Source organism: Artemia franciscana, unplaced genomic scaffold (assembly GCF_032884065.1).
Source record: "Artemia franciscana unplaced genomic scaffold, ASM3288406v1 PGA_scaffold_39, whole genome shotgun sequence".
NCBI lineage: Eukaryota > Metazoa > Arthropoda > Branchiopoda > Anostraca > Artemiidae > Artemia > Artemia franciscana.
Genome location: NW_027062677.1, coordinates 195,829 through 220,240, shown reverse-complemented (window position 1 = coordinate 220,240; position 24,412 = coordinate 195,829). Strand labels below are relative to the sequence as shown.

Here is a 24,412-nt window from a genome sequence, read left to right as displayed (position 1 = left end):
TAATCATTTATCAAACCAGCATAGTTAAAATTTTTCTTTGGCAATCACTTCTTTTAAAATCTCCTAAATATTCGCTTGTTTCAATCCCCCCCTCCACCAAAAAAATCAAATAAAAAAATAAAAAAAATAAATAAAACTAAAAAATCAAATAATTAAAACAAAAAAAAATTGAAATTAAAAAAAAATGAAAATAAAAGTTCAAGAGTATATCAAAATTAAGTGAAAAAGAACTGGTCCAGATTTCATTAGTAAGCCAATGACATTTCTTTGGACAGAAAACAAAAATATTTAACAACTCAGACAGTGCGTCAAACGTTTATCCACTCTAACTTCATACCTTGCAAATTCTTTAGAAATCTAAGTCGAGTCCTGACACCCCTTCCCCTCAAAAAAACTATTTCTAAAATTTTCCTTCGCGAATTCTCAATATACCACTAGCTCTTTTGCCACTTCAGCTTGGCACTTAATCCCCCAATATCGTCTCCCCCACCTCAAAAAGGCCTCATGGCTATGGTCTCGGGGGTATTTTCTATTACCTTGGCTAGGAATCATACCAACCCTCTAAAAATAAAAGCCTAAAAAAGTATTCATAAATAGCCCACTGTTTGTTTTATTTTTTCTTCTTATTTTCAAATTTAAAGTATTTAACAACTTAAAAATGTGTCATATTTTGTATTTTGTAAATACCTGGCAAATTCTTTTGCAGCTGTCTTAGTCAAGGCCTCAACTCCAGCTTTGGAAGCAGCATAATTGCACTGGCCAATATTGCCAACTTTGCCAACAATACTTGCCATATTAACAATGGAGCCCCTCTTCACTTCCGCATCCAACATGGCCGCTGCTGCGTTTTGCATAATCAAAAATGTCCCTTTAAGATTCACATCAATCACGTGATTGAACGCTCTCTCGTCCATTTTGAGTATAAAGTTGTCTTTTGTTATACCAGCAGAATTAACAACTATGGACGGAGCCATCCCGTCGCTTAGGTTACGAATCTGTGCAAACAAAGCCAGCACACTTTTTATCGAAGAAACATCAACAGCAAGGCCGTAGTGTTTGATATCATTTAAATCTAAAACAAAGAAACATTCAGTATCAACACTGGAATGAAACACAAAACAAACGAAAAACTATTTATTCACAAAAATTGGTTCAGAAGTTGTAATTATAATGCAATCACATAAATCCAATATGGTAATCAAATAAAAAAAAACAAGTTTTTTCAACTGAATGTAAGGAGCGACATTAAAACTTAAAACGAACAGCAATTACTCCGTATATGAAAGGGACTGTTCCCTCCTCAACGCCTCACTCTTTACACTAAAGTTTGACTCTTTATCGCAAGTCTACTTTTTAAAACAATACAAAACTTTAGCATTAAGAGCAAGGCATTGAGGAGGGGACAAACCCTTTCATATACGGAATAATTTCTGTTCGTTTTAAGTTTTAATGTCACTCCTTACTTTCAGCTGAAAAAACTTGTTTTTTCTAATTTAATTTCTGAACCTTTTTGAATTAATACATGTTTTGATTTTGGTTCACCGCGTATGAACCATTAAAACGGAATATGTATAATGATCTTTTTTTGGCTAAATGGCTTTCTCATAGTTTTGATCGGACGATTAAAAAAAAAGACGACTTGATTGATAAAAAAACGGGGTGAGGGAGAAGTCCTATGTTGCCCTCCAAGTTTTGGTTTCTTAAAAAGGTAACTATAACTTTTATTTTTTTTACGAAGATTTTTAGTAATCATAAATATACGTAACTTACGAATTAACTTACGTAACGAACTTCTATATTTGTATATTTTTACGTATATGAGGGGGGTTCACCCTCTCGTCAATACCTAGCTCTTTACTCTAAAGCTTCAATTTTGTCCCAATTCTTTAAGAATGACCTCTGAGTTTTAAAGGCCGTACAATAACTGTTGAAATTACTAAAATTACTTTAGCGTAAAGAGCAAGGTATTATGGAGGAGATGGACCCCCTTATATAAGTAATAATTTCCGTTCGTTTTATGCTTTAATGCTGCTCCTTACTTCCAGCTGAAAATTTTTTATTTATTTATTTTCTCATTGTTTTTTTTTTAATATTGCTAGAAAATCCTGCAGCCCCTTCATGGAAATTCTCTTTCGTCATGATAAATTCCTCCATGAAAAGATCATCAAGGTTCAAGGTTCTTTTAATATAACCAATATATACAAAATATTACGTAACTCAAGGCTGAGAGTATAACTCGAATGCAATTGAGCTACCTTTAAGCAACACTAAATCTGCACAAAAATTAAAAATAAATAGTCGAACTTAACAACCTCCCCCCGACCATCCCCACACTCTCAACGCAAAAAAGTCCCCCTGAAAACGTATGTACACTTCCCAATAACCCTCACTATATGCAAACAATGGTCGAAGTATGTAACTTGCAGCTCCTTCCCCGGGAACCGTTGGGGGTTAAGTCATCCCAAAAGACATACTTATTAAGTTTTTCGGCTACGCTGAACAAAAATGGTTATCTCAAAATTTTGATCGGCTGAGTTTGGGAAAAAACGAGCGGGAGTATTCCAATTGGGTCTACGTGTATTCCAACTTTTTTTTGTCACTTAAAAAGGGCACTAGAACTTTTGATTTTCGTTAGAATGAGCCCTCTCGCGACATTCATGGACCACAGGGTCGAAACAATAACCCCTGGGGAAAAAAACAAATAAACAGGGATCCGTGATCTGTCTTCTGGCCAAATAATACAAAATTCCTCATTTTTGTAGATAGGAGCTTGAAACTTTTACTGCCGGGTCCTTGATACGCTGAATCTAATGGTGTTATATTCGTTAAGATTCTATGACATTTTGGCTAATGTGGAAAAAGAGGAGATTATAGACCAATTCTTTCAACAAGAGCTAAGAGCTCATATTGCACTTGTGACGAGGCAAGAAGAGCTAAGAGCCAAGAGCTCATATGGTATGAGCTCTAACAAAATTCTAAGAACCAGTAGATTAATTTAAAAGGAAAAAAAGAGGCTTAATGCCGGTCGGGATTTAAAATAAGAGCTCTAAGTCACGATGTCCTTCTAAGTATCAAAATTCATTAAGATCCGATCACCCACTCGTAAGTTATAAATACCACGTTTTTTCTAATTTTTCCACTCCCTTTAGCCCCCCAGATAGTCGAATCTGGGAAAACGACTTTATCAAGTCAATTTGTGCAGCTCCCTGACACGCCTACCAATTTTCATCGTCTTAGCACGTCCAAAAGCACCAAACTCGCCAAAGCACTGAACCCCTCCCCACAACTCCCCCAAAGACCAAATCCAGTACGGTTACGGCAATCACGTATCTACGACATTCGCTTATTCTATCCATCAAGCTTAATCCCGATTCCTCCACTCTAAGCGTTTTCCAAGATTTCCGATTTCCCCTTCCAACTCCCCCCAATGTCAACAGATCTGGTCTGGATTTGAAATAACAGCTCTGAGACATGAATTCCTTCTAAATATCAAATTTCATTAAGATCCGGTCACCCGTTCTGAACTTAAAAATACCTCAATTTGTCTAATTCTTCGAAATTAACACACCCCAGCTCCTCCAAAGATAACGGATTCGTTCCAATTATGTCAATCACGTATCTAGAATTTGTGCTTGTTCTTCCCATCAAGGATCTCTCTACTATAAGCGTTTTCCAAGATTTCCATTTCCCTCCTCCAACCACCTATGTCCCCGGATCCAATTCCAGTCGAAAATGGAGCATCTGTGACATAAGATCCTTCTATATATCAAGTTTCATTAAGATCCGATCACCTATTCGTAAGATAAAAATACCCCAATTTTCACGTTTTCTAAGAATTCCAGTTTCCCCCCTCCAACTCGCCCCAATGTCACAGGATCTGGTCACAATTTAAAATAAGAGCTTTGAAGCACAAGATCCTTCTAAATATCAAATTTCATTAAGATCTGGTCACCCGTTCGTAAGCTAAAATACCCCATTTTTCCAAATTACCCCCCTCCCCCAACTCCACCAAAGAGAGCGGATCCAGTCCGGTTATGTCAGTCGCGTATCTTAGACTTGTTTTTATTCCCCCCATCCAGTTTCATCCTGATCTCTCCGCTTTAAGTATTTTCTAAGATTTTCGCCCCCCCCCCCCCAATGACGCTAGATCCAGTTGAGATTCTAAATAAGAGATCCGAGTTACGAGGTATTTCTAAATATGTATTTTCATAAAGATCCGATCACTCCTTCGTCAGTTAAAAATACGTCATTTTTTTCTAATATTTGAGAATTAACTCTCCCCCCCAATTAATCGGATCCGTTCTAATTATGTCAATCACGTATCTAAATCTTCTTCTTATTTTTCACACCAAGTTTCATTCACACCCCCTTCAAACTCTCCCCCAATGTCACCAGATCTGGTCGGGATTTAAAATAAGAGCTCTGAGACACGATATCCTTCCAAATATCAAATTTCATGATGATCTGATCAACCGTTTGAAGTTAAAATACTTCATTTTTTTTATTTTTCCGAATTAACCGGCCCCCCACTCCCCCCCCCCAGATGGTCAAATCGGGAAAATGGCTATTTCTAATCTAATCTGGTCCGGTCCCTGATTCGCCTGCCAAATTTCATCGTCCTACCTTACCTGGAAGTGCCTAAAGTAGTAAAACCGGGACCGACAGACAGACAGACAGAATTTGCAATTGCTATATATCACTTGGTTAATACCAAGTGCCATAAAAATGAGTTGTGAAAACTGTAGGCCTACCAAACGAGGTCGCTGAATTATTATTTTTTTTTAATTTGGAACCTTCAGAAACTTTATTTTATTACGAAAGCCAAATTAAAATAAACTTCGTTTAACCCTCTGCTCTCATCAAGTAAGCAGATAGACTTATCCTTTTCGTGTTTTTTGCCGTTACATGAAGAAAAAATGAAAGTAGACATGTTTTTCTATAGCATTATCCAGGAAGACTTGTGCACACCTTTTCACTTTCTTTCAAAATTCAGAAATCACACCAACTCTTTTTTTATTCTGAAGTCCAAATGGGACATTTCTTTTTTTTTCTCACATGTGAGCAAATTTGCTCACTGCTGATTTAGCTCCCTTTTGGATCCTCTAATCTGTATACTTTCGTTTGGGGTTCTATTTGATGAATTAGATTTTTTTATCAAAAGTGGGGAGATATACCATTTACACTGAAATGACTTTTGCAAATTTTGTATCCAACTTACTCCACAGATTTGATTGGTTCAGCTTCATGGACCTTGCCATTACATGAAGAAATAAAGCTGACAAGTTTTTCTATAGCATTGTCAATGAAGACTTGCATACACCTTTTCACTGTCTTTCAAAATTCAGAAATCAAACCAACTCTTTTTTATTCTGAAGGTCAAAATAGAAATGTCTTTGGTTTTGATTGGTTCAGTCAGATTTTTCATGTTTCTCATACTTAAAAAAAATAGATAAAAGCTAATAACTCTTTTAATAGCACTATCCATATCACTGTTTCACTGTTAATTTTACCGTTTCATTTTCACCATTCCATTTTAAAATTGACTTATCACTTCAAAACACACCTTTTCACTTCACCTTATCTTTCAAAATTCAGAAATCGCACTGACTATGTTGTATTCTAGCCAAATAGGAAATTTCCTATTATATAAAATACAGAAATTTATAATATATACCCCTACCCTAATCTGTGAGCAAATTGAGACCTGTTTCCTATTTTTGCTGCCTTTTAGAATCTGGAAACAGTACTAATTTTATTCTACCATGAAATCCAGAACCAAGCTAATGTAGAAAATTTATGCTTTTTATCAGCCCCTTGCTCTGAGTAGGTATACTCATCACCATAATCGTGATTTGTTTGTAACTCAAGGGATGGAAAACTAGGACTGTTTATATAGCCATACTAAGATTCCTCAGCCAGACATGTAGCATAAAACTTGATGGATGGGGTTTTGTAAGCATTATTATGGGTCATTCTACAAATTATTCAAGATTCTTTGAGTAGAATTACTCTCAAGGATAGCAGACCCTATTCAAGTATCATGGATCCTGAAAAACAGAGTGTAACTTCACCAGAAAATTGTAGTTGATGGTTGCAATACTTATGACAGTAGCAGTTAGATGTGTTACAAGCCAAATTATTTGGAGGGGGAGGGGAATGATTGGTCATTTTTACAAACTGATTTTAGCTACATTGTTAATGGGGTTACTCTTTTTTTAACAACTGACACTGATCTTCTTCCTATGTTTTTTTGTCATATTTACATTGTTAGATTTTTGCCATATACATCCTGATTCTTTGCCATCAGCTTCTTTACCCTAATAATAAGAATTAAACAAGAAAAAGTGTTGTTTAGCAAAAATGCTGCAGTGAATACAATTTTTATACCAACAGGCTGAAAACATTGGGAGAGGAGGGACACCTGACCTGATAGGTTAAGTCCCTGACAACAGCATACAGTAGAAAGTAGCTTTTCTTGGGCCCTAGACAAAGTGTCATTATTATATTTGGATTAAAGAAACATGATGTGTCTTTGAAAGACAGCTTCTGTAGCAGGTGTGTTTTGAATACAAAATGTATATTATGTTAAGACACCCCCCCCCCCATGAGAATATACTCATTACCGTTTTGACAATAAACTTACATTTTCTAGCTGCATAGTGCAACAAATGTTACTCAAAACAAACCTCTAAGGTTTTTGGCCACATCAACAGCAGAATCTTCTTTAAGGTCAGCTACTACAACTGAAGCACCTTCTTTAGCCAAACAGTTTGCCACTGCTTTTCCTATTCCACTTGCTCCACCTTTAAAAGACCAAACTTAAAATTACAAATACGGAACTGTAAATACAAGAAGCCATATTTAAAGGGAGAGACAAAGAGTAAGGGTAACTTACATGAATGGAAACTGGTGCTATTTGTCAAAAACTGAGATCAGACACTTACAACTACACTAGTATTACAAGATACATAAATTAAACTAACTATTCTTCTTATTGCAGTTTAAAAAATGTCAAGTGTTACCAAACAGTAGATGGCATTGAGGCTCTTTCTGCTGACAACAGTGTCAGCTCCCACTCTAGTAAGTTACTCATATCCTTTGGGGAGAGGATTGAACAATAAGATGTAAACTGACTTTAAACTATATGAAGTTAGGACTTGCAATCTTGGCTGAGAAATAAATTCAACAAATCTTTCTGGTTAGATAATTTATTCTATCAAAGGATTGTTTCTCTTTATTTCTTTAAAGGTTTTCACAACTTTGATCAAGTTCCCCTGTGTTTTCCTTTGTGAGAGGCAGAAAATCAAAGAGCTCCTAAGGTAGAATGCAGGAATATAAGTAGAACCCTTTTTTTTAATCCATTACAAGAAGAAGTTTTTGTTTTGTCATTTATTCAAAATTCCAAAAGCAAAAAAAAGTACAGTTGCCCCAGATCCTCCTTAAATGGTGTTTTTATTTTGCCAGAACAACCTCATTAGATAGTTTCTGGAGGATGTTTACCAAATAGTTCCTCTGAGTTAAGGTATGGTTTTAAAAAGGTTGAAAAATTTAATTCTTAAACCAGCTATGACTATGACATTCCTAGGCATAAGGGATTAACAAAGTGAAAGGAAACCAATATGAGAATATTTGTTCTGTTAATAAATAATATATAGAACTGAATAAATTATATAGAACAAAATATTATAATTCTAAGCAGCAAGACAGATAAATAAGAAGAGGAGCAAGTAGTCATAACTAGATAACTGTAAATAATTGTAAAAAACTAAATTTTTAGAGACGAAAGAACCTGAAGCCAATACCAGTAAAAGAAAGTAATTCATAAAAATCAAAGGGAAGAGCAAGGATAATTTTTAATTTTCAAAATGAATATCCAAAGAGAGACTCCTGTGGTGGCGCAGTGGGTTTGACCTTAGCTTGGTAATACGGGACCCAGAGATCAAATCATGCTGCAGAAATGCCCTGCAGGGCCGAAATGGGGACCTTAGTACTCAAGAAGCGTCGTTAATCTGATACAATACAATCGAAAGAGAGTTGTTTTGAAAGTCTTGAGAGGGCATTTGCCCCCCAATCTGAACCCCTGTTCTGGTTCACTTGCCTTGCTGTTGGCCCAAGGTGAACAGCCTTTGAGGACTTGACTATAATGAAATCTTGTTTGAAATGAAGATGAAATTAAATTTTACTAAGAGAAAATAATATAGGAAAACATAAAGGAGAGCAGTTTTTCTGAAAGAAACACTATCATAGAAAAAAAAGCATTATTTTATTCCCCAATATATGTTCTTTGCTAACATAATATTTGTTGCTCTGACACTGAACCCCACTTCCTTGATTTATCAAAAGCATTTGCCCTATATGATTGCAAAGGAAAATTACATATTTAAAGATGATTTGAAAATATGGATGGCAAAAAAAGGAAACATGACAATCTGTTCAATAGAAACATGATGCATGTTGTATAGTAAGATTCCATTTGTAAGTATTCTATTTTATTAAAGAACAATGCAACTCAATAGTAACCTGAAATCTAAGGAAAAGAGTCTTGATAACAATAGATAGATGAAATGGATTGGATTTTATGCTTATCCAAAATATAAGAAAATCATCAAGTTTAATTTTCCCCATCAAAAGTTACAAACCTGAAAAAATTGCCCAATTCTTGAAAAAGGGTGAAAACACCCCCAAATGTCAATTGATCCTCATGAAAAATACAACATCAGATTCAGCATTTAGGAGAACCCTACTGCAGATGTTTCAATATCCTATATACAAATGTGGAATTTTGCATTTTTGCCTGAAGAAATATCACACATAATGTTTATTTGCTTTTTTTCAGGGGTGACAGTATCAAACCAGTGATCCTAAAAATCAAGAGAGGGCTATTTTCAATAGGAAATCAGAAGTTCTAGTATCTTTTTTTAGTGACCAAAATATTGGAGGGCAACTAGCCCCTCTCCCACACCCCTTTTTTCCAAGGGCTGTTGGACCCAAATTTTGAGATAGGGATATTTTTTAGCATTGTCAAAAGATATAGTAACTATATCTTTGAGGACAACTAAGGCCCTCGCAGTCCCCAAGAGAGGGGGTGTAAGTTATGAACTTTGCACACTGTTTACATATAGTATTAGCTATTGGGAAGCATAGAGACATTTAAGGGAGGATTTCCCTGGTGGCAGGGGGGTAAGTGGGAGGTTACTGTTTTCTGAGGTGGAATAATCAGCAAAACCAACTATCATTGTAGCAGTCACATTAGTTATTTAACAAGCTGATAACTAAAATAGCTAGAAAAACAAATCAACATCAGTTTCTTCTTTGGTTTTGGATGGGTCATGGGATACTATCAAGTAATGCCATTGGGAATCAAAAGGCATTACGAAATGGTAGCTCATTCAAACACCAAATTTATGTGGGAGAAATATTGATTACTGCCAAATTAATCAAGACAAACAGAATTAAATGAAAGCCTTTAAATTACAAGTTATTAGAAGCTTCCGAACAGCTACTTCATTTCACATTTAAAGGTTAAAAAACTGTTAAAGATATATCAAAAATGTGTTTAGATGCCTTTGTTACTTTTCTGTGTTGAACAATAAAAACTGTTCTTGGAGGGAGTGCTAACCTGTAACTCCACCCCCCTGGGTACAGCCTTGCTTGGCAGGTTTAAATTCTTCTGAATGTTCTTCTGTATTTGCTTGAAACAAATCTTGTGTTTATTATGTTTGTCTTTTTATTGCACTTTACATATTTGATTTAATATTTTCCTTCTTTTTGCACAATACATAGCTGAGTGGACATTCTGAGCAAAGCATTTGCATTATTTATCAGTTTTCACTTGCTAATTTTTTTTCTTGTAATTGTTTAACTTTTTCTCTAATTTCACATTTAGTCACTTTGATTCAACAGCGTGTTGACTTGTATGAGATGAGCACCCACTATCTACATTCTTATTTGTGCCCAAAAAATAAATGAGTTTTTACTTTTCCTGGCACTGATATGTTGAAATGCCAATAAGCTAGACTCTTCAAACTGTCTGATTGCTGGATTTGTCAATATTGACAAACAGGCATATGTGAGCAGTAAACAAAATCTAAACAGCATATGACAAATGTTGGATTTTCGCAGTTACAAGAAGATTTTTTTCGGAATTCTTTACCAAAAAATAATGGATTTTTAATTTTCTCTCAAGGAAGCACTGCTTATTAGCCAAAAACAATAATATATAAATTTAAAAGCTTACTAACTGTAATATTATGCATGTTAAATAATGATATGCCTGCTTGCTTTGCTTTGCTTATTTGATATTAACTGCTTGCTGTTGCTATATAATGACTTTTGTTCTAGATGCCTGGGTTTAAATAAATCATACAATTGGTAAAACGCTACATGGTGTCAGAAGATGGAAGCAAAGCCACCAAGTATTGATTGGGATTCAGCTTCCCTCGGCGATGAATGGAAACGCTTTGAAGAGCATGCCAAACTGATGTTTCTGGGACCCCTGTCTGGAAAGACGGCAGAAAGCAAATGTGCTTACCTTCTCATCTGGGCAGGAGAAAAAGGGCAGCAGATATTCAACATCTTCCCACTCACTGCTGCAGAAACAAACAATGTAGAAACTTACCTGCAGAAATTCCGCGAATATGCTGCACCAGTCACCAACAGTGTATTTGCTCGATATATATTCCAGAAACGTGACCAGTGTGAAGCAGAAAGTGTAGAGAAATACATCACAGAACTGAAAATCCTGGTGAAGGCTTGCAACTATGATAGCGCTGATGAAATGGTTCGGGACAAAATAGTTAGTGGCATCAGAGAACCTAAAATTAGAGAAAGACTTCTTCTGGAAGGTGATACCCTAACTTTGGCACTAGCTGTTGACAAATGCCGTTCTTACCTAACAACCCAGGCACAGCTAAGAACATTTGAAGTACAAGAACCACAACAAATCAAGAAAGAAATTGATGCTGTCCAGAAGTACAAATATTCAGTCAGAAAATACGAAGATGCGTCTGTGTCATCTAGAAAAACAAAGGAATGCTATTTCTGTGGAGGAGTATACTCACCTAGCCACATTTGTCCTGCAAAGGGAAAAATCTGTGCAAAGTGCAAAAAGCCAAATCATTTTGCATGTGTGTGCAAAAGCAACAAATCAGTGAATGCGGTGATTGAATACAAGGAGAGCCCAGCTGACAATAGTAACGAAGATGAGGATGTCTCCTTATATGCCATAGAGAACAACACCAATAAGAGCAGAGATGAAGCCCTTATTACACTGGAGGTGAACCATCCTTACCTGTCAAATTCAAGGTTGATACAGGGGCACAAGCTAACATTCTACCTGCCAAGTATTTTGACGCCTTACCACATCCGCCATCACTGAAACAAAGTTCTCAGAAACTCACAAGCTACTGTGGATCCAAAATTCCTGTTAGAGGTGTATGCGAGCTGAGCTGCAAGCACAAATCAAGCAAGGCTGAAACCCTACCATTCTTTATTGTCGAAACGGATTCAGTGCCAATTCTTGGATTCCGGTCAAGCATTGACCTGAATATTGTAAAACTCGTACTGAATGTTAGTAAAGTTGAGAAAAGCACATGCAAGGACATGCATGCAATCGACAAGACAAAAACGGATGGCATAATCAGTAGCTACAATGATGTCTTCCAAGGAATAGGAAAATTGGACGGAGAGTGCCATCTGTATCTGAAGGACGATGCAGTCCCTAAAGCATACCCAGCAAGAAGAATTCCCTCATCACTTCGAGGAAAGTTAGAAGCAGAACTTAAATGGATGGAAGAACAAGGAATAATTGAAAAAGTCTCTAAAACAACTGACTGGGTGAATTCGATGGTCGCCGTAGAAAAAAAAGGATGGCAGTTTAAGAATTCACATTGGCCCTGTAGATTTGAACAAGTCAATCAGAAGACCATTCTACCCTATTCCCTCCCTGGAAGACGTAACATCCAAACTCCATGGGGTAAAATACTTGAGCAAACTAGATGCAAGGTCGGGGTATTGGTCGCTAGTCTTGGATGAGGAATCTGCAGACTTAACAACATTCAATACCATCTTTGGCAGATACCGTTTTAAACGGATGCCGTTTGGCATCATCTCTGCCCAGGTTGAATTCCAAAGAAGAATGGAAGAGGCTCTCGAGGGATTAGACGGGTTTGCTGTCATCATTGATGATCTTCTGGTTTTTGGTTCAACCCTTGAGGAACACAATAAGCGATTAGTAGCTGTACTTGAGAGAGCCAGAACAAAAGGTATCAAGTTCAACAAAGCGAAATGCAGCTTTTGTGTGACAAGTGTGACATATTTCGGACATGTGATTAGTGAACAAGGAATGCAGCCAGATCCTGACAAACTCGAAGCTATCAACAACATGCCTACACCATCAAACTCAGAAGAACTTGCAACTCTGTTGGGTATGTTAAACTATCTTGCAAAATACATCCCAAACTTATCAACACAGAATAAAACCCTGCGTGACCTCAGTAAAGCCACCGAGTTCAAGTGGGCCAAGGAGCATGACGAAGCCCACCAAAACATCAAACACTCAACAGTCTCAAACTTAGCATACTTTGACCACTCATGCAACTCCATCGACCTCACTGTGGACGCATCGTCACACGGTCTAGGAGCATACATCTCGTCAAACGGCAACGTTGTCGCATATGCATCACACTCCCTTAGCAAAGCTGAACAGAAATACTCACAGCTTGAAAAGGAATTATACGCAATAGTCTTTGGTTGCAAGTACTTCCATCATTTCATATATGGCAGGCACGTAAAAGTAACCACAGACCACCGCCCACTTGAAACCATCCTACGAAATCCACTTCAAAAAGCACCTGCCAGAGCTCAACGAATGATGCTTCAGATTCAACCCTATGACCTAGAGTTCAGTTACAGACCAGGGACAGAAATCGCAGTCGCAGACACTTTATCAAGGCTGCACCTACCTGACATTGACGAGAAGCTCCATAGAGAAATCGAGGTGTATGTCCACCAGATTGCACGCGTACTTCCTGTTAGCGATGCAAGGCTCGAGGAAATACGACTTCATACCAAGGAAGATGAGCACCTGATTCATCTCAGAGAAGCCATACAAGGTGGTTGGCCCAACGCCAGAAAGCAATGTGCCACGGATCTCCTTGTATACTGGAACCTTCAACACGAGCTGTCATACATGAATGGCATCATATGTAAAGGCGAAAGGATCGTTATCCCAAGGAAGATGCGACCCCAAATCCTCAGGCAACTTCACGTCTCCCACCCTGGATTGGAAAAGACAAAGCAACGCGCCAGGATGCTCGTCTACTGGCCAAAGATGAATGGTGATATCGAAACGCTAATCACAAACTGTCCCACTTGCCAGAAACATAGCCGTAACAACCAGAAAGAGCCTCTCATGAACTCCCAGATCCCATTAGTACCATGGCAGCAGGTAGCCTCAGACATATTTGATTGGAATGAAGCAAAATATCTTATAACAGTCAATTACCACAGCCGCTTCTTTGAAGTCGACCTGTTGAAAAACGTGACATCCAAAGAAATCATCAGCAAACTAAAAGCACACTTTGCCCGACATGGGATCCCCCACACCATCATCTCAGACAACAGAACACAATACTCATCTGCAGAGTTTGAACGGTTCATCAAAGAATGGGGCATAAGGCACAAGACCTCCAGCCCTATCTACCCGCAGTCCAACGGACTGGTAGAAAAGGCTGTCCACACTTGCAAGGACATCTTCACCAAGGCAAGTGAAGGCGGAGATGACCTGTATCTGGGTCTACTGGAATACAGAAATACACCTGTAGACAACTACGCCGCACCTGCACAACTGCTAATGAGCCGCCAATTACGCTCCACCTTACCTTGCACAGAAAAGCACCTGCGGAAGCAGGTGGTTCCAACTAAAAAGTACCTACAGAAGCGGAAAGAGGCCCAGTCAAGACAGAAACGATACTTTGACAAACAAGCCAAGTCTAGGCCTACACTCCACTCGGGGGACACAGTGACCTACCAGAAACAAACTGATGGCCAGTGGAGCACCGCCAGCAACATAGCACCAGCAGCACGCCCTAGATCGTACCATATCGAAACTGAAGCTGGAACAATTCTACAGAGGAATCGGAAACACATATCAAATGCACAGCCATCAACACCAGTACAGAACAGACGTAGTCCAATAAAATGCACTGGAAGCGATGCAGTTATTCCTACTGTGATCCCCCCAGCGTTGGACCTAACTCGTGCAGACGAAACACCGTTTACCACATCATCAGACATTCCCTCACTTGACAGAACAGCCCTGCTCTGTACTACCAGTAGCCCAAGCCCACCCAAGGAGGGAGTACCAGTGGTTATACCAGTAACTAAATCAAGGTACAGGAGGCAGAGTAAGCCACCAATCAAACTGAACTTGTGAACTTAGCAAAAAAAATCTCAAAAGAAGAGAAGTTGAAGTCTGTACATAGTGTATATAATACCTGGTGAGAAGTGAGCCAAGCGCCTTCTCTCGAGTGTGTGTTAAGTCAGTGCTATATGAGGAGTTCTCTAGTTTGTTTTGTGTCCGTACAAAGTGAAGAGAAGCAAGCCTAGCGCCTTCTCTTGGAGACGTTAGTAATAGTACTAACAGTTGGGTCTCCACTGCCAGTAAGTGATAAGAATCTTCTTCTAGGGAAGAAGGAGGATGTAATATTATGCATGTTAAATAATGATATGCCTGCTTGCTTTGCTTTGCTTATTTGATATTAAGTGCTTGCTGTTGCTATATAATGACTTTTGTTCTAGATGCCTGTCATCTAATTCAACACGTGATCTATACACAAGCTTTGAATCTAAGCTTGCAGACAAAACTAAGACAAATCCAAAGATATTTGGGCAATATGTCTCTAGCCAAGACCATAATAGACAAGGCATCAGGAAACTAGTAACTGAGGAAGGTGAAGAAATAACCAATATCAACAAGCTTGAAAACTCACTAAATCAGCAATTGGTTTCTGTGTTCACCACTGAACCCGATGGTCCTTTACCCTCTTCACCTGAATGCATTGTAAAATCCCCAATGGAAAGCATCACTCTATTGCATACAGAGGTTCTCAGATGCTTACAGAAATTAAATACTAAGAAATCACCAGGACCAGATAAGTTACATTCCAGGCTATTAAAAGAAACTGCAGCTATCATAGCAGAACCACTTAGGAGAATTTTCCAGACATCCCTTACCTCCAGAAAGCTGTCAGCAGACTGGAAAATAGCCAACATTACACCGGTTTTCAAGAAAGTTAATTGTTCCAAGCCTGAAAACTATTGGCCAATTAGCCTGACCCCAGTTGTTGTCAAATTACTTGAACGCATAGTCAATGATTCAATCCTTAAGCATTTGACAACCAACAAGATCTTGTCCCCCAAGCAGCAAGGCTTCTAGTCAGGGAAATCAATTGAAACAAACCTCTTGGAATCATACAAGGAAATCACTGACCTAATTGAATCCAGTTGACCTGCTCCTGCTGGACTTTGCTAAGGCCTTTGACAAGGTTCCTCACAGTTAGCAGCACTCCAAAATATCCGCTATTGGAATCAATCAGGCTGTTGAGGACTGGCTGATAAATTTCCTTACAAAGCGTAAGCAGAAAGTTTGTTTATTTACTATAGATAGCAAACCAATATACTCTGACAAGGCTGAAGTAATGAGCGGAGTACCACAGGGAACTGTACTGGGTCCAACTCTCTTTCTGATTTACATCAATGACATATTTAACCATATTGACAATGACATGCACCTGTTTGCTGATGATGCCAAACTCTTTGGTATTGCATACCCTCAGAGTAACCAGCACAACATAGTTAAGCTACAAGTTTGGACCCATGACTGGCTTCTCCAATTTAATGCAGGAAAGTGCTGTGTATTACACCTTGGACCCAATAACCCAATGACAAACTATACAATCTACAACCCCACCACCAAAGTAAGAGAGCAACTAAAGAACAGAGCAGAAGAAAGGGATCTAGGTGTCATTATTCATGACAAACTTAAATTTCAGAGCCATGTCCAGCATGTTGTTTCCTGTGCAAGCTCCAGTCTTGGACTACTAAAACAAACCATCAACAGCAGACAGGCATCTATATTTATAAAATTATACAAGGCTCTTGTCAGACCTCATCTCAATTTTGGCATGTGTCTTGCTGGTCCTTCTTATCAACAAAATGTGAGGCTCATTGAAAATGTACAGAAACGAGCATCAAAATGCATAAAAAGTCTAGAATCAACCTCATATGAGGACTGCCTCAAATTACCTACTCTGGTTTACCAACGCTTGCGCAGAGATATGATCCTTACTTACAAGCTACAGAATGAAAAGTCAGCAATCTTTGGTGGCGATCCCAGTACCAGCCAGCACAACACAAGAGGACACTCCAAGAAGCTACCAAAGTCAAGCTCCCAATCTAAAACTTGCCAAACATTCTTTTCGAGAAGAGTCATAAATCATTGGAATTAACTCAAAGATTCAACTGCCAGTGCTCCCTCCATCCAGTCCTTCAAAAACCAACTTGACAAAGAGTGGGAGAAGAAGCAGTGGAGGTTCAACTGGCAGTCATCATTTCAAGAGCACTACAGGTCTGGAAGACCTTAAAGCTCTCAGACAGATTAAGGTACTTAAGGTATAAGAGCCAGCTTGGTCTGTCTAACTAGATAGATAATATATGAAGTTGTCCTGGAAGAGAGCAGACACCATGGCAAGCAGTTGTCTCAGATATGGGCAGATACCTAAGTTCACAACCACTACTTCTCCAATAGAGTGATTGCCTCTTGGAACAATGTTCCTGATATTACTGTTGCTACTCCCCTTGTTGATGCCTTTAAGATTGTCATTGACAAGAGTTGGTCCATTAAACCATGGAGAGAGAGTGGGATACAATTGAGTCAATAGCTCCTCATCATCACTGGCCAGCAACTCTACATGACTATTCCTTATTCTGCCAGACAATGCCATTTAAGGTAAGAATATATAAACTAAGTATGTCTGAAGGATCTCCAAAATCTATATGTATTTAAGTACTATATCCCATCTACTTACTTACTTAATCGTCATGTTGGGGTGGCTTTGAGAGCATTGTCAGCATTATCCCTGATGAGCAGTTAGTAGTAAGGGCATGTGTACCGGAGAGCAAAGTTTTAGCCTGATCCAAGAATTTCCCAAGTTTCACTAGAACTTGGGTCTTCCTCTTGGATGTTTCCAGCCACTACTGATTGGTTTAATAATGCAAAGAATCCAGGCTGAAATGTTGGCAGTTAGTATCAAAAGATGACCCAACCAACAAAGTGTCTGCTGGGCAGCTTGGTGTGACTGGGAAGTCATACTTTGTAGGCAACAATTGCAGATAAAGTCTCTCCACTGCATTCCATGAATTTCCTGAAGCCATTTAGATTAGAGTGCCAAGACAGCTGCAGTTGCAAAGCTGATTGAACAGACTAATGCTCTAAAGATCTTCATTTTGATCATTGGCTCCTTTTAAACATGGCTCAATCAACTGAAAATAGAAGAGATGCTGACTGTGCCTTTGCCTGTCTAGGGGGATAAGAAGTACATAAGGATCACAGCATGAATTTCTAGCAAGAAATATAATTATATATCTTACTAGACATTCTGACAAAGGCCCATATCCCACTAGGTAGATAAACAGATTCTCAAGGTAACTTGGAGATAATATCCAGCTAGTCAAATAATTGATTTTCTTAAGGTGCAGCATGACTAACTAATTAGGTGAATAAAAACATATTTTAGACTTTCTGAAATATATGCAATTAGGGAGATAATAAACTCTCAATTTAAAATGGTAATAATATCCAATACAACAGCATGATACAATCATCTAAGCAATTACTTTATATCAATTAACTAGGGACTATAAGAGTGAGGCATTTTTTTTTAGCATCTTTAGTAATGATGTTATGGGACCTTAATATTTTTTTCATGAGGGGGGGGGGGAGCAGGGTAGATGGTAATTTTTTTTACAGTCCAAAAATAATCCATTCTTTTAAAAAATTCTTTGTTGTATGCTGATGAATGGGTCTGTATTAAAAAGGTACCTTTCTCCTGATTTGATTCATTTGAGAAAGAGGGCAATGCAGGATCATCTATTCAGAAGGTTATTAGTTAGCACATTTAAAACTTCTTGGAATAATATCATGATATTGTTCAAGATATAATCTTTAGCAGTCAAAGTTTTAACAGCTAAGGTTTTGTGGATCCAGTGGATGATTGGATAATACTTCCTTGGTCATAAAGTCTTCTTAGTTAAAATTGAAATTTTTTTTTACAAAAATATATCAATAGACAAATAGTGATATAGGCTATTAGGTGAGATACAGTTAAGGTAACTTCTTGCCATCTTGAAAAGGGGCTAGGTTAGGAAAATGGAATGTTTGGGGATGGGTCTAAAGGCTAAAGTATGTCCCAGGAAAGTATTTTAAAGTACCCACCTCTACTCTCCTCCCTCTAGAGGGCCCTGAAATTTGCCAACATGTCAGGTCTATACCTATTGAAATTTTGACAAAACAACATTTTAACTTAATTTTCTGTTTTGGGTTGCTTTTTCTCTGCTTTTAGTTCTGAAAATGGAAAACCTGTTATTTGAGTAAAATTCTGAGCCATACCAATGTTTTTTTGAAATTTAGGAAATATATTTACATATCTCTAAAAACTTCATAAATTGGGATTGAGCAAAGTTGTTAAGCTGAAAACAATTTTGTTATACTTTATTCAAGCATTAGATCTATTACTGAGTAATATGACACTTTTTAGACTGAGACATGCTGTAGACAAAGTTTTAAGGGAAGAACAATGCAGTTTTAGAAAAGGTAGAGGATGTGTCGACCATGTTTTCACTCTTAGGTTAATAATTGAGAAGTCCCTTTGTTGTCAAACACCTTTGGTCCTTAGTTTTATTACCTTACCTTAATTTGCACTTTGGAGCAAATTAAGATCTGTAGATCTGTTGAATGCTATTGATTATGATCAAGCTTTTGATTCTGTTGGTAGAACAGCATTAACAAAGGTCTTATTGTTATATGGTATACCAGAAAAATACATTGAAGTGATTTGCAATATGTGCAAGAATAATACTGCTGCGGTTAAGGTAGGAAATGAGGTTAGCAACTGGTTTTGTATTAAATCAGGAGTTAAGCAGGGTTGTGTTCTATCCCCCTTTATATGGATCATTTTGATGGACTCCATCTTGAGGAGCACAGGAAAGGCAATTGGAGACCATGGAATCAAATGGGGAGGAAGAACACTCCTGGACTTAGATTATGCTGATGATTTAGGCATATTAGATGAAAGTGTGAGCAAAATGTATGAATTTTTTAGAGGTTTTACAAGTTCAAGGTGCTAAAATAGGCTTGAAAATTAATGTTAAGAAGACTAAGTCACTAAGGCTAGGAATAAGTGAAGATGAACAGGTGACATTAGGTAACAAAAAGATTGATCAGGTTGGGAGCTTCAGTTACCTTGGTAGTATTATTAGTAAAGATGGTGGGAGCAGTGAAGATGTTAAAAGTAGAATAGCTAAAACTCAGGGTGTTTTTTTCACAGTTAAAAAAAAGTTTGGAAGAATAGAAAGATAAGTCTACAAACCAAGATTAGAATATTGGAAGCTACAGTGATGACAGTGGTCAAATATGGTTCTGAAGCATGGGCACTCCAAAAAGCAGATGAAAATTTACTAGATATTTTCCAGAGAAATTGCCTACAAATTGTTCTGGGTACCTAGCTGACTGACTGTATTTCAAACAGTAGGTTGTACAAAAAGTGTGGCTGAATCCTGCTTTCTGGGGCTATAATGAAAGAAAGGTTGAGATGGCTAGGCCACATTTTACAGATGAAGGATGACAGATTACCAAAGATTGTCCTTTTTGGCCAACCATCTGGGGCTACACAGAAAGCAGGTCATCCTTGTATGGGCTGGGAGGATATCATAAATAAAGATTTAAAGGAAATGGGAACTTCCTGGGAGGGTGTAAAGAGGGAGGCTTTAAATAGATTAGGTTGGAGGAGGAGTGTGCGTATCTGTGTTGGCCTCAGGCAGCTTGGTGCTGCAGTGAGTTAGTAGTAGTAGTAGGCTAGTAGTAGAAGATCTATTTGATAATGTCTTACTTTTATAATACACATATTTTTAAAGGTCATCAAAGGTCAGGACCCTCTACAGGGAGAGGGGGAGAGGTAGGTATTTCAAAATACCTTCCCATGACATACTTTAGCATGTGCACCCATCTCTGAAAGTTTTATTTTCCTGACCTAACCCCTTTCCAAGATAGCAAAGCCACTAAACTAGAATTTTACCAACATTTTTATTTATGGATAGCCAGGGTTCTAGACTTGAGCCTATGTTAATCCCAAACAAGGACTTTAGAAGCATCTAAGGTAAAATTCTCATGTTGACCAGCATAAAATGGACGCAAACTGAATAGACATAGAAAATTTTCCAGCATAGCTAGAATACAAATCTTGATACAAATACAGACCTGTTACCAATGCAAGTCTTCCAGACAACATAATGAATATATCCAGGTTGTTACTGGATAGACTTCGGGTGTGTTCCAGCTGATGGTTTTTCAGTAACTGCAGTTACTGCGCGCTAACGGCCCATTTTTAACTGTAGTAGAGCCAGTGGGAACGGCATAGTAACCTGACGAACAGTAGCGTTATTTTCAAATTAAATACAAGTGTTTAAATTTAAGGGAAGTTCAATGCTGATTAGCATATATTTTTCAAATTCCTTCTGTTTCAGAGCATTTTAGAGAGTTTCTAAGCCAACCATGGGCATTTGGCTGTCACAAATGATTTTACTCAAATGAACTGGTGAAAAATAAATAGAACATATAAATTTTTTCTTTTTTATTATTTCAAGACTAGAATATCACAAAGCTAAGCATTCACATAGCTTGACTGTAACATAAGCAAATACAAGCCCTGATGGAGTTTTGCTGATACCTGTCTTAATTTGATTTGTCTAAATAAAATGGGCCTATAGCATTTATAGGACAGTAGTGGGACAACTATAGCAAGTTTTTTTTTCAATATTATATTTTTTATCAAATAATTGTCGTTTTCTGGTCATATTTGTGTTCCTTGCTAAGTGGTAGGCGCTCTGGGTTGGAATGCTTTGTCCATGGGGTGCAGGTTTAATTCCTGGCATTGCCAGTTTATTTGATTTTGGATAGGGGTTGTTGATATGACTAACCTCAGCTAGAATTGGACCAACTTTAAATGATTACAGAGAGAAATCTAGGGACAGTAAGGAGGAAGGGCATGCAAGAGCATAGGCTGGCTGGTCCCTAGCTTCCTATTGCAATACCTGGCCAAAGGACCACCAGGTCCTTTACTTGCCTACTGACTTAGCCATAGAAACTTTCTTTCAAACCCATTAAATATAAGTAGAAATGAAGAATACCAGTATGATGGTCCTTCCATTTCCCTGAAATGTGGATGTATGGACAAGAGTGTGGGGCATGAGAGATGGCTTGTGAATGTAATGGGGGTGAATGTTCTGCAAGATTTAAAAATTTATGAAAGTTGCTCAGGTTGGCAACTAAGCACAGAAGTATAATTTTGTTATTTGTTTTTCTTTGTGACTATTATGCTTATTTAATGTCAAGTATTTTAAAGTTAATCTCCTTTATTTTGTTTTTAATTGCCATGGCCCTTGGGCTTAAATACAACTAAACCTACTTATATCCATTGATTTTCTTTAAATAGATAGGAGTTCTATGTTTCCTAGCTTCAGTAAATTTAAATGCAATTGTGAGACCAGGGATTACAAAGTAGGTGAAAACTTGCAAATGGACCTCTGGTATCAATAAATAATTTGTAAGAAACGGATATCAATTTAAAGATTTACAAAAATCTTTTAGAAAACAAAGAAGACAACTGTCTCAAATATAGGTTGCCCTTAAGATTGAAATGAACAAAGCTTCAATTATGAATCTGTTTTCCTTTAAACAGACTGAAGGGACAAGCCTCCAAGCTTTGACAAATTCAATCTTACTTTTGGGCAATCTCACCTTTCCTTTTCAAAGGGAACTTTCTTTGGATGTTTCCCATCCAACTAAAAACAACAGGGACAGCATCAGGTACAAGTGACCTTCTACTTAGCCTACATACCAAAGGGAAAAGCATGCATCTCTATACTATAATTTACCTCCAACCTGCCTAATGTGCAAATATATAGCCAAAATTACGTAGTTCCAAAGTATTCTGTCACCTGTTACCTTTTCCCCCATTCTTGCTTTGTCAGTTGCTTCAATTAACAGGGAGTTAAAGGTTGAGAGATAGATTGGCAGAATCAATGGGAAACATGTAACTTCAGCTATATGTTTCTATATTAGGAGGGTTGGGGGTAAAGAAGAGCAGGACTGCATGTAAAATTGTGTAGGCTATAATTATTGTACAATTATAAAAAATAGGTTTTTTTAACAAATTTTTCTCTAGGTCTATAGGCCCTTCCTTTGGTTTATGCCACATCAAGCATTGTATTCCCAGAGAAAAATAAGTAGCAACAAGCTATATATATACAAGCACATATTATTTATCAATGAGGACTCAAGTGCTTATCTGTGACCCCTCAGTAATATTGACAGAAAATGAGCAACAGACAAAATGAAATTTAAATGGCTATCAGAAACTGGATACAGGCTAAAGGGAGGTAAAAAAAAAAAAACAGGGCTGCATAACTGAAGTTCAAAAATAAGTGGTGAGTTTTTAGTGGAATAAACACTTCCCTAGCAAATTTCAACTATAGGTCATGAAAGGAGATTAATGTGAAGCTTGATCATTCTTAAATAGTCATATGCATATAAAGAAAAAGAGTATTGTCTAGAGGGTTGTACACTCAACCATGCAGCTTGCCAAGACAATTTTAAGATCCCATTATGAACTATGCACAAATAGCAGCTACATCAGGCTAAAGGACCAATTACTACACCTTATCTTGAGGTTTTTGTGCATGTGAGAATAGAAAAAGCATAAAAGGCATTTCTGACTTAAATACCGTACTTTACTCATTATCAGATCTATTGCAACTAATGAAGAAGCAGTTAAGCATATTCAAGTTTTTTGGCTCGCTAGGCAGGCTAGTTTGCTTTATACAGGTAATTTAGCTGATATCTTACCTCTTAATGGCAATTTTTAAAAGAATTTTTTGCTCCTGTATTATTAGAGCAGAAATAAAATTTGAAGGATATTGTTCCTACAGAAGGATAAAATTACCAGCCTTTAGAAGACTCTGAATAGTCTACACTAGCCTATCTCTGCCATAGGATTACAGACAGTCTCTGAGATATGATTTGGCAGGCCATAAATCCTCAACTTATCAGTAATACTTCACCTAGGCCTATTTACAAAGTCTAAAAGGATTCAATCCTCAGAATACTCCCAAGTGCCAATTTAACATAGCTTAACATAGTTGCCTGGAACATGTCAATCCCTAAAATGCTTCCAGGTGGCATTTTAAGGTAACAATGTTACCTAGATATGCCGGAAAAATTGAAATCTTTGAATTTAAAGATTAAATAATAAGTTTTTCATTGTCTTAGCCTAATTGCCAAAAGATAGCCTAGTACAAGGGTGTCCTTTAAGCAGTACTTCCACTCTTGAATCTCAAAATTCGGGGAAAAGCTTTAAAAATTCGGGGAGTTTTCGGGCACAAGTCTTCAACATTCGGGGATTTTCGGGGGCACGTTCGAAATGAAATTTCGTTGCCAAAAATTTGGTAGCCAAAATTGGTTATAGCTTCACTTTCAAGCTCAAGTAGGGCTTTGGTCCGCGTAGTAAATCAAGTTTTTAACAGAGTAGGTTTTAGAGCCAGAGTACGGGATTGGAACCCAAAGCTATAAACGATTATTGCTGATATTACGGACAAAATCTCAAAACTGTTTTCAAACTAAAAAAAAAAAAAAAAATAGGCTGAATACACTCTGAAACTTTATTGCCTTAGGTTTTATATTACCTTTGCTGCTTTATTCTCTTAGCCCGAAAACAAAACTTTTATGTCATTTATTTTCAGAAAGACGACAAAACTAAAGCATAGAAAGGCAAGAATCGCATACGCAGCAATACCAAGTACAATGATTTCTCAAATTAATAAATATTCTTCGGCAAGCAAACATGAACTTACACTAGGAATTTAACAAAAAAAATCACCTGAAAGCAAGGAGCAACAGTAATAATTAAAACAAATAGAAACTGTAACATAATAAGGGGATTCCCTCTTTTGAACACCCGACTATTCACGCTGAAGATTTTAGTACTTAAGCTTCTCATTGTTCTGTTTAAACCACAATTATGTTTCGGGAGTCGTTCTTACAGAATCGGGATTAAATTCAAACTTAAGCGTAAAGCAAGAG

At 37.5% G+C, this 24,412-nt stretch overlaps 1 protein-coding gene across 2 annotated transcripts in view; it reads right to left on the bottom strand.

The window, feature by feature from the left end:
* LOC136041824 (estradiol 17-beta-dehydrogenase 8-like) overlaps nucleotides 1-20,669 on the bottom strand; it is a 35,865-nt gene extending 15,196 nt beyond the window's left edge. For both annotated transcript variants that reach the window (XM_065726602.1, XM_065726601.1), the window contains exons 1-3: nucleotides 20,534-20,669; nucleotides 6,687-6,803; nucleotides 688-1,072 (exon numbers count right to left, since the gene is read on the bottom strand). In XM_065726602.1, the coding sequence (XP_065582674.1) occupies nucleotides 688-1,072; nucleotides 6,687-6,803; nucleotides 20,534-20,564 (533 nt within the window). In that variant the 5' untranslated portion in view covers nucleotides 20,565-20,669. The remainder of the gene's footprint in view (nucleotides 1-687; nucleotides 1,073-6,686; nucleotides 6,804-20,533) is intronic.
* Nucleotides 20,670-24,412: the final 3,743 nt, after the last annotated feature.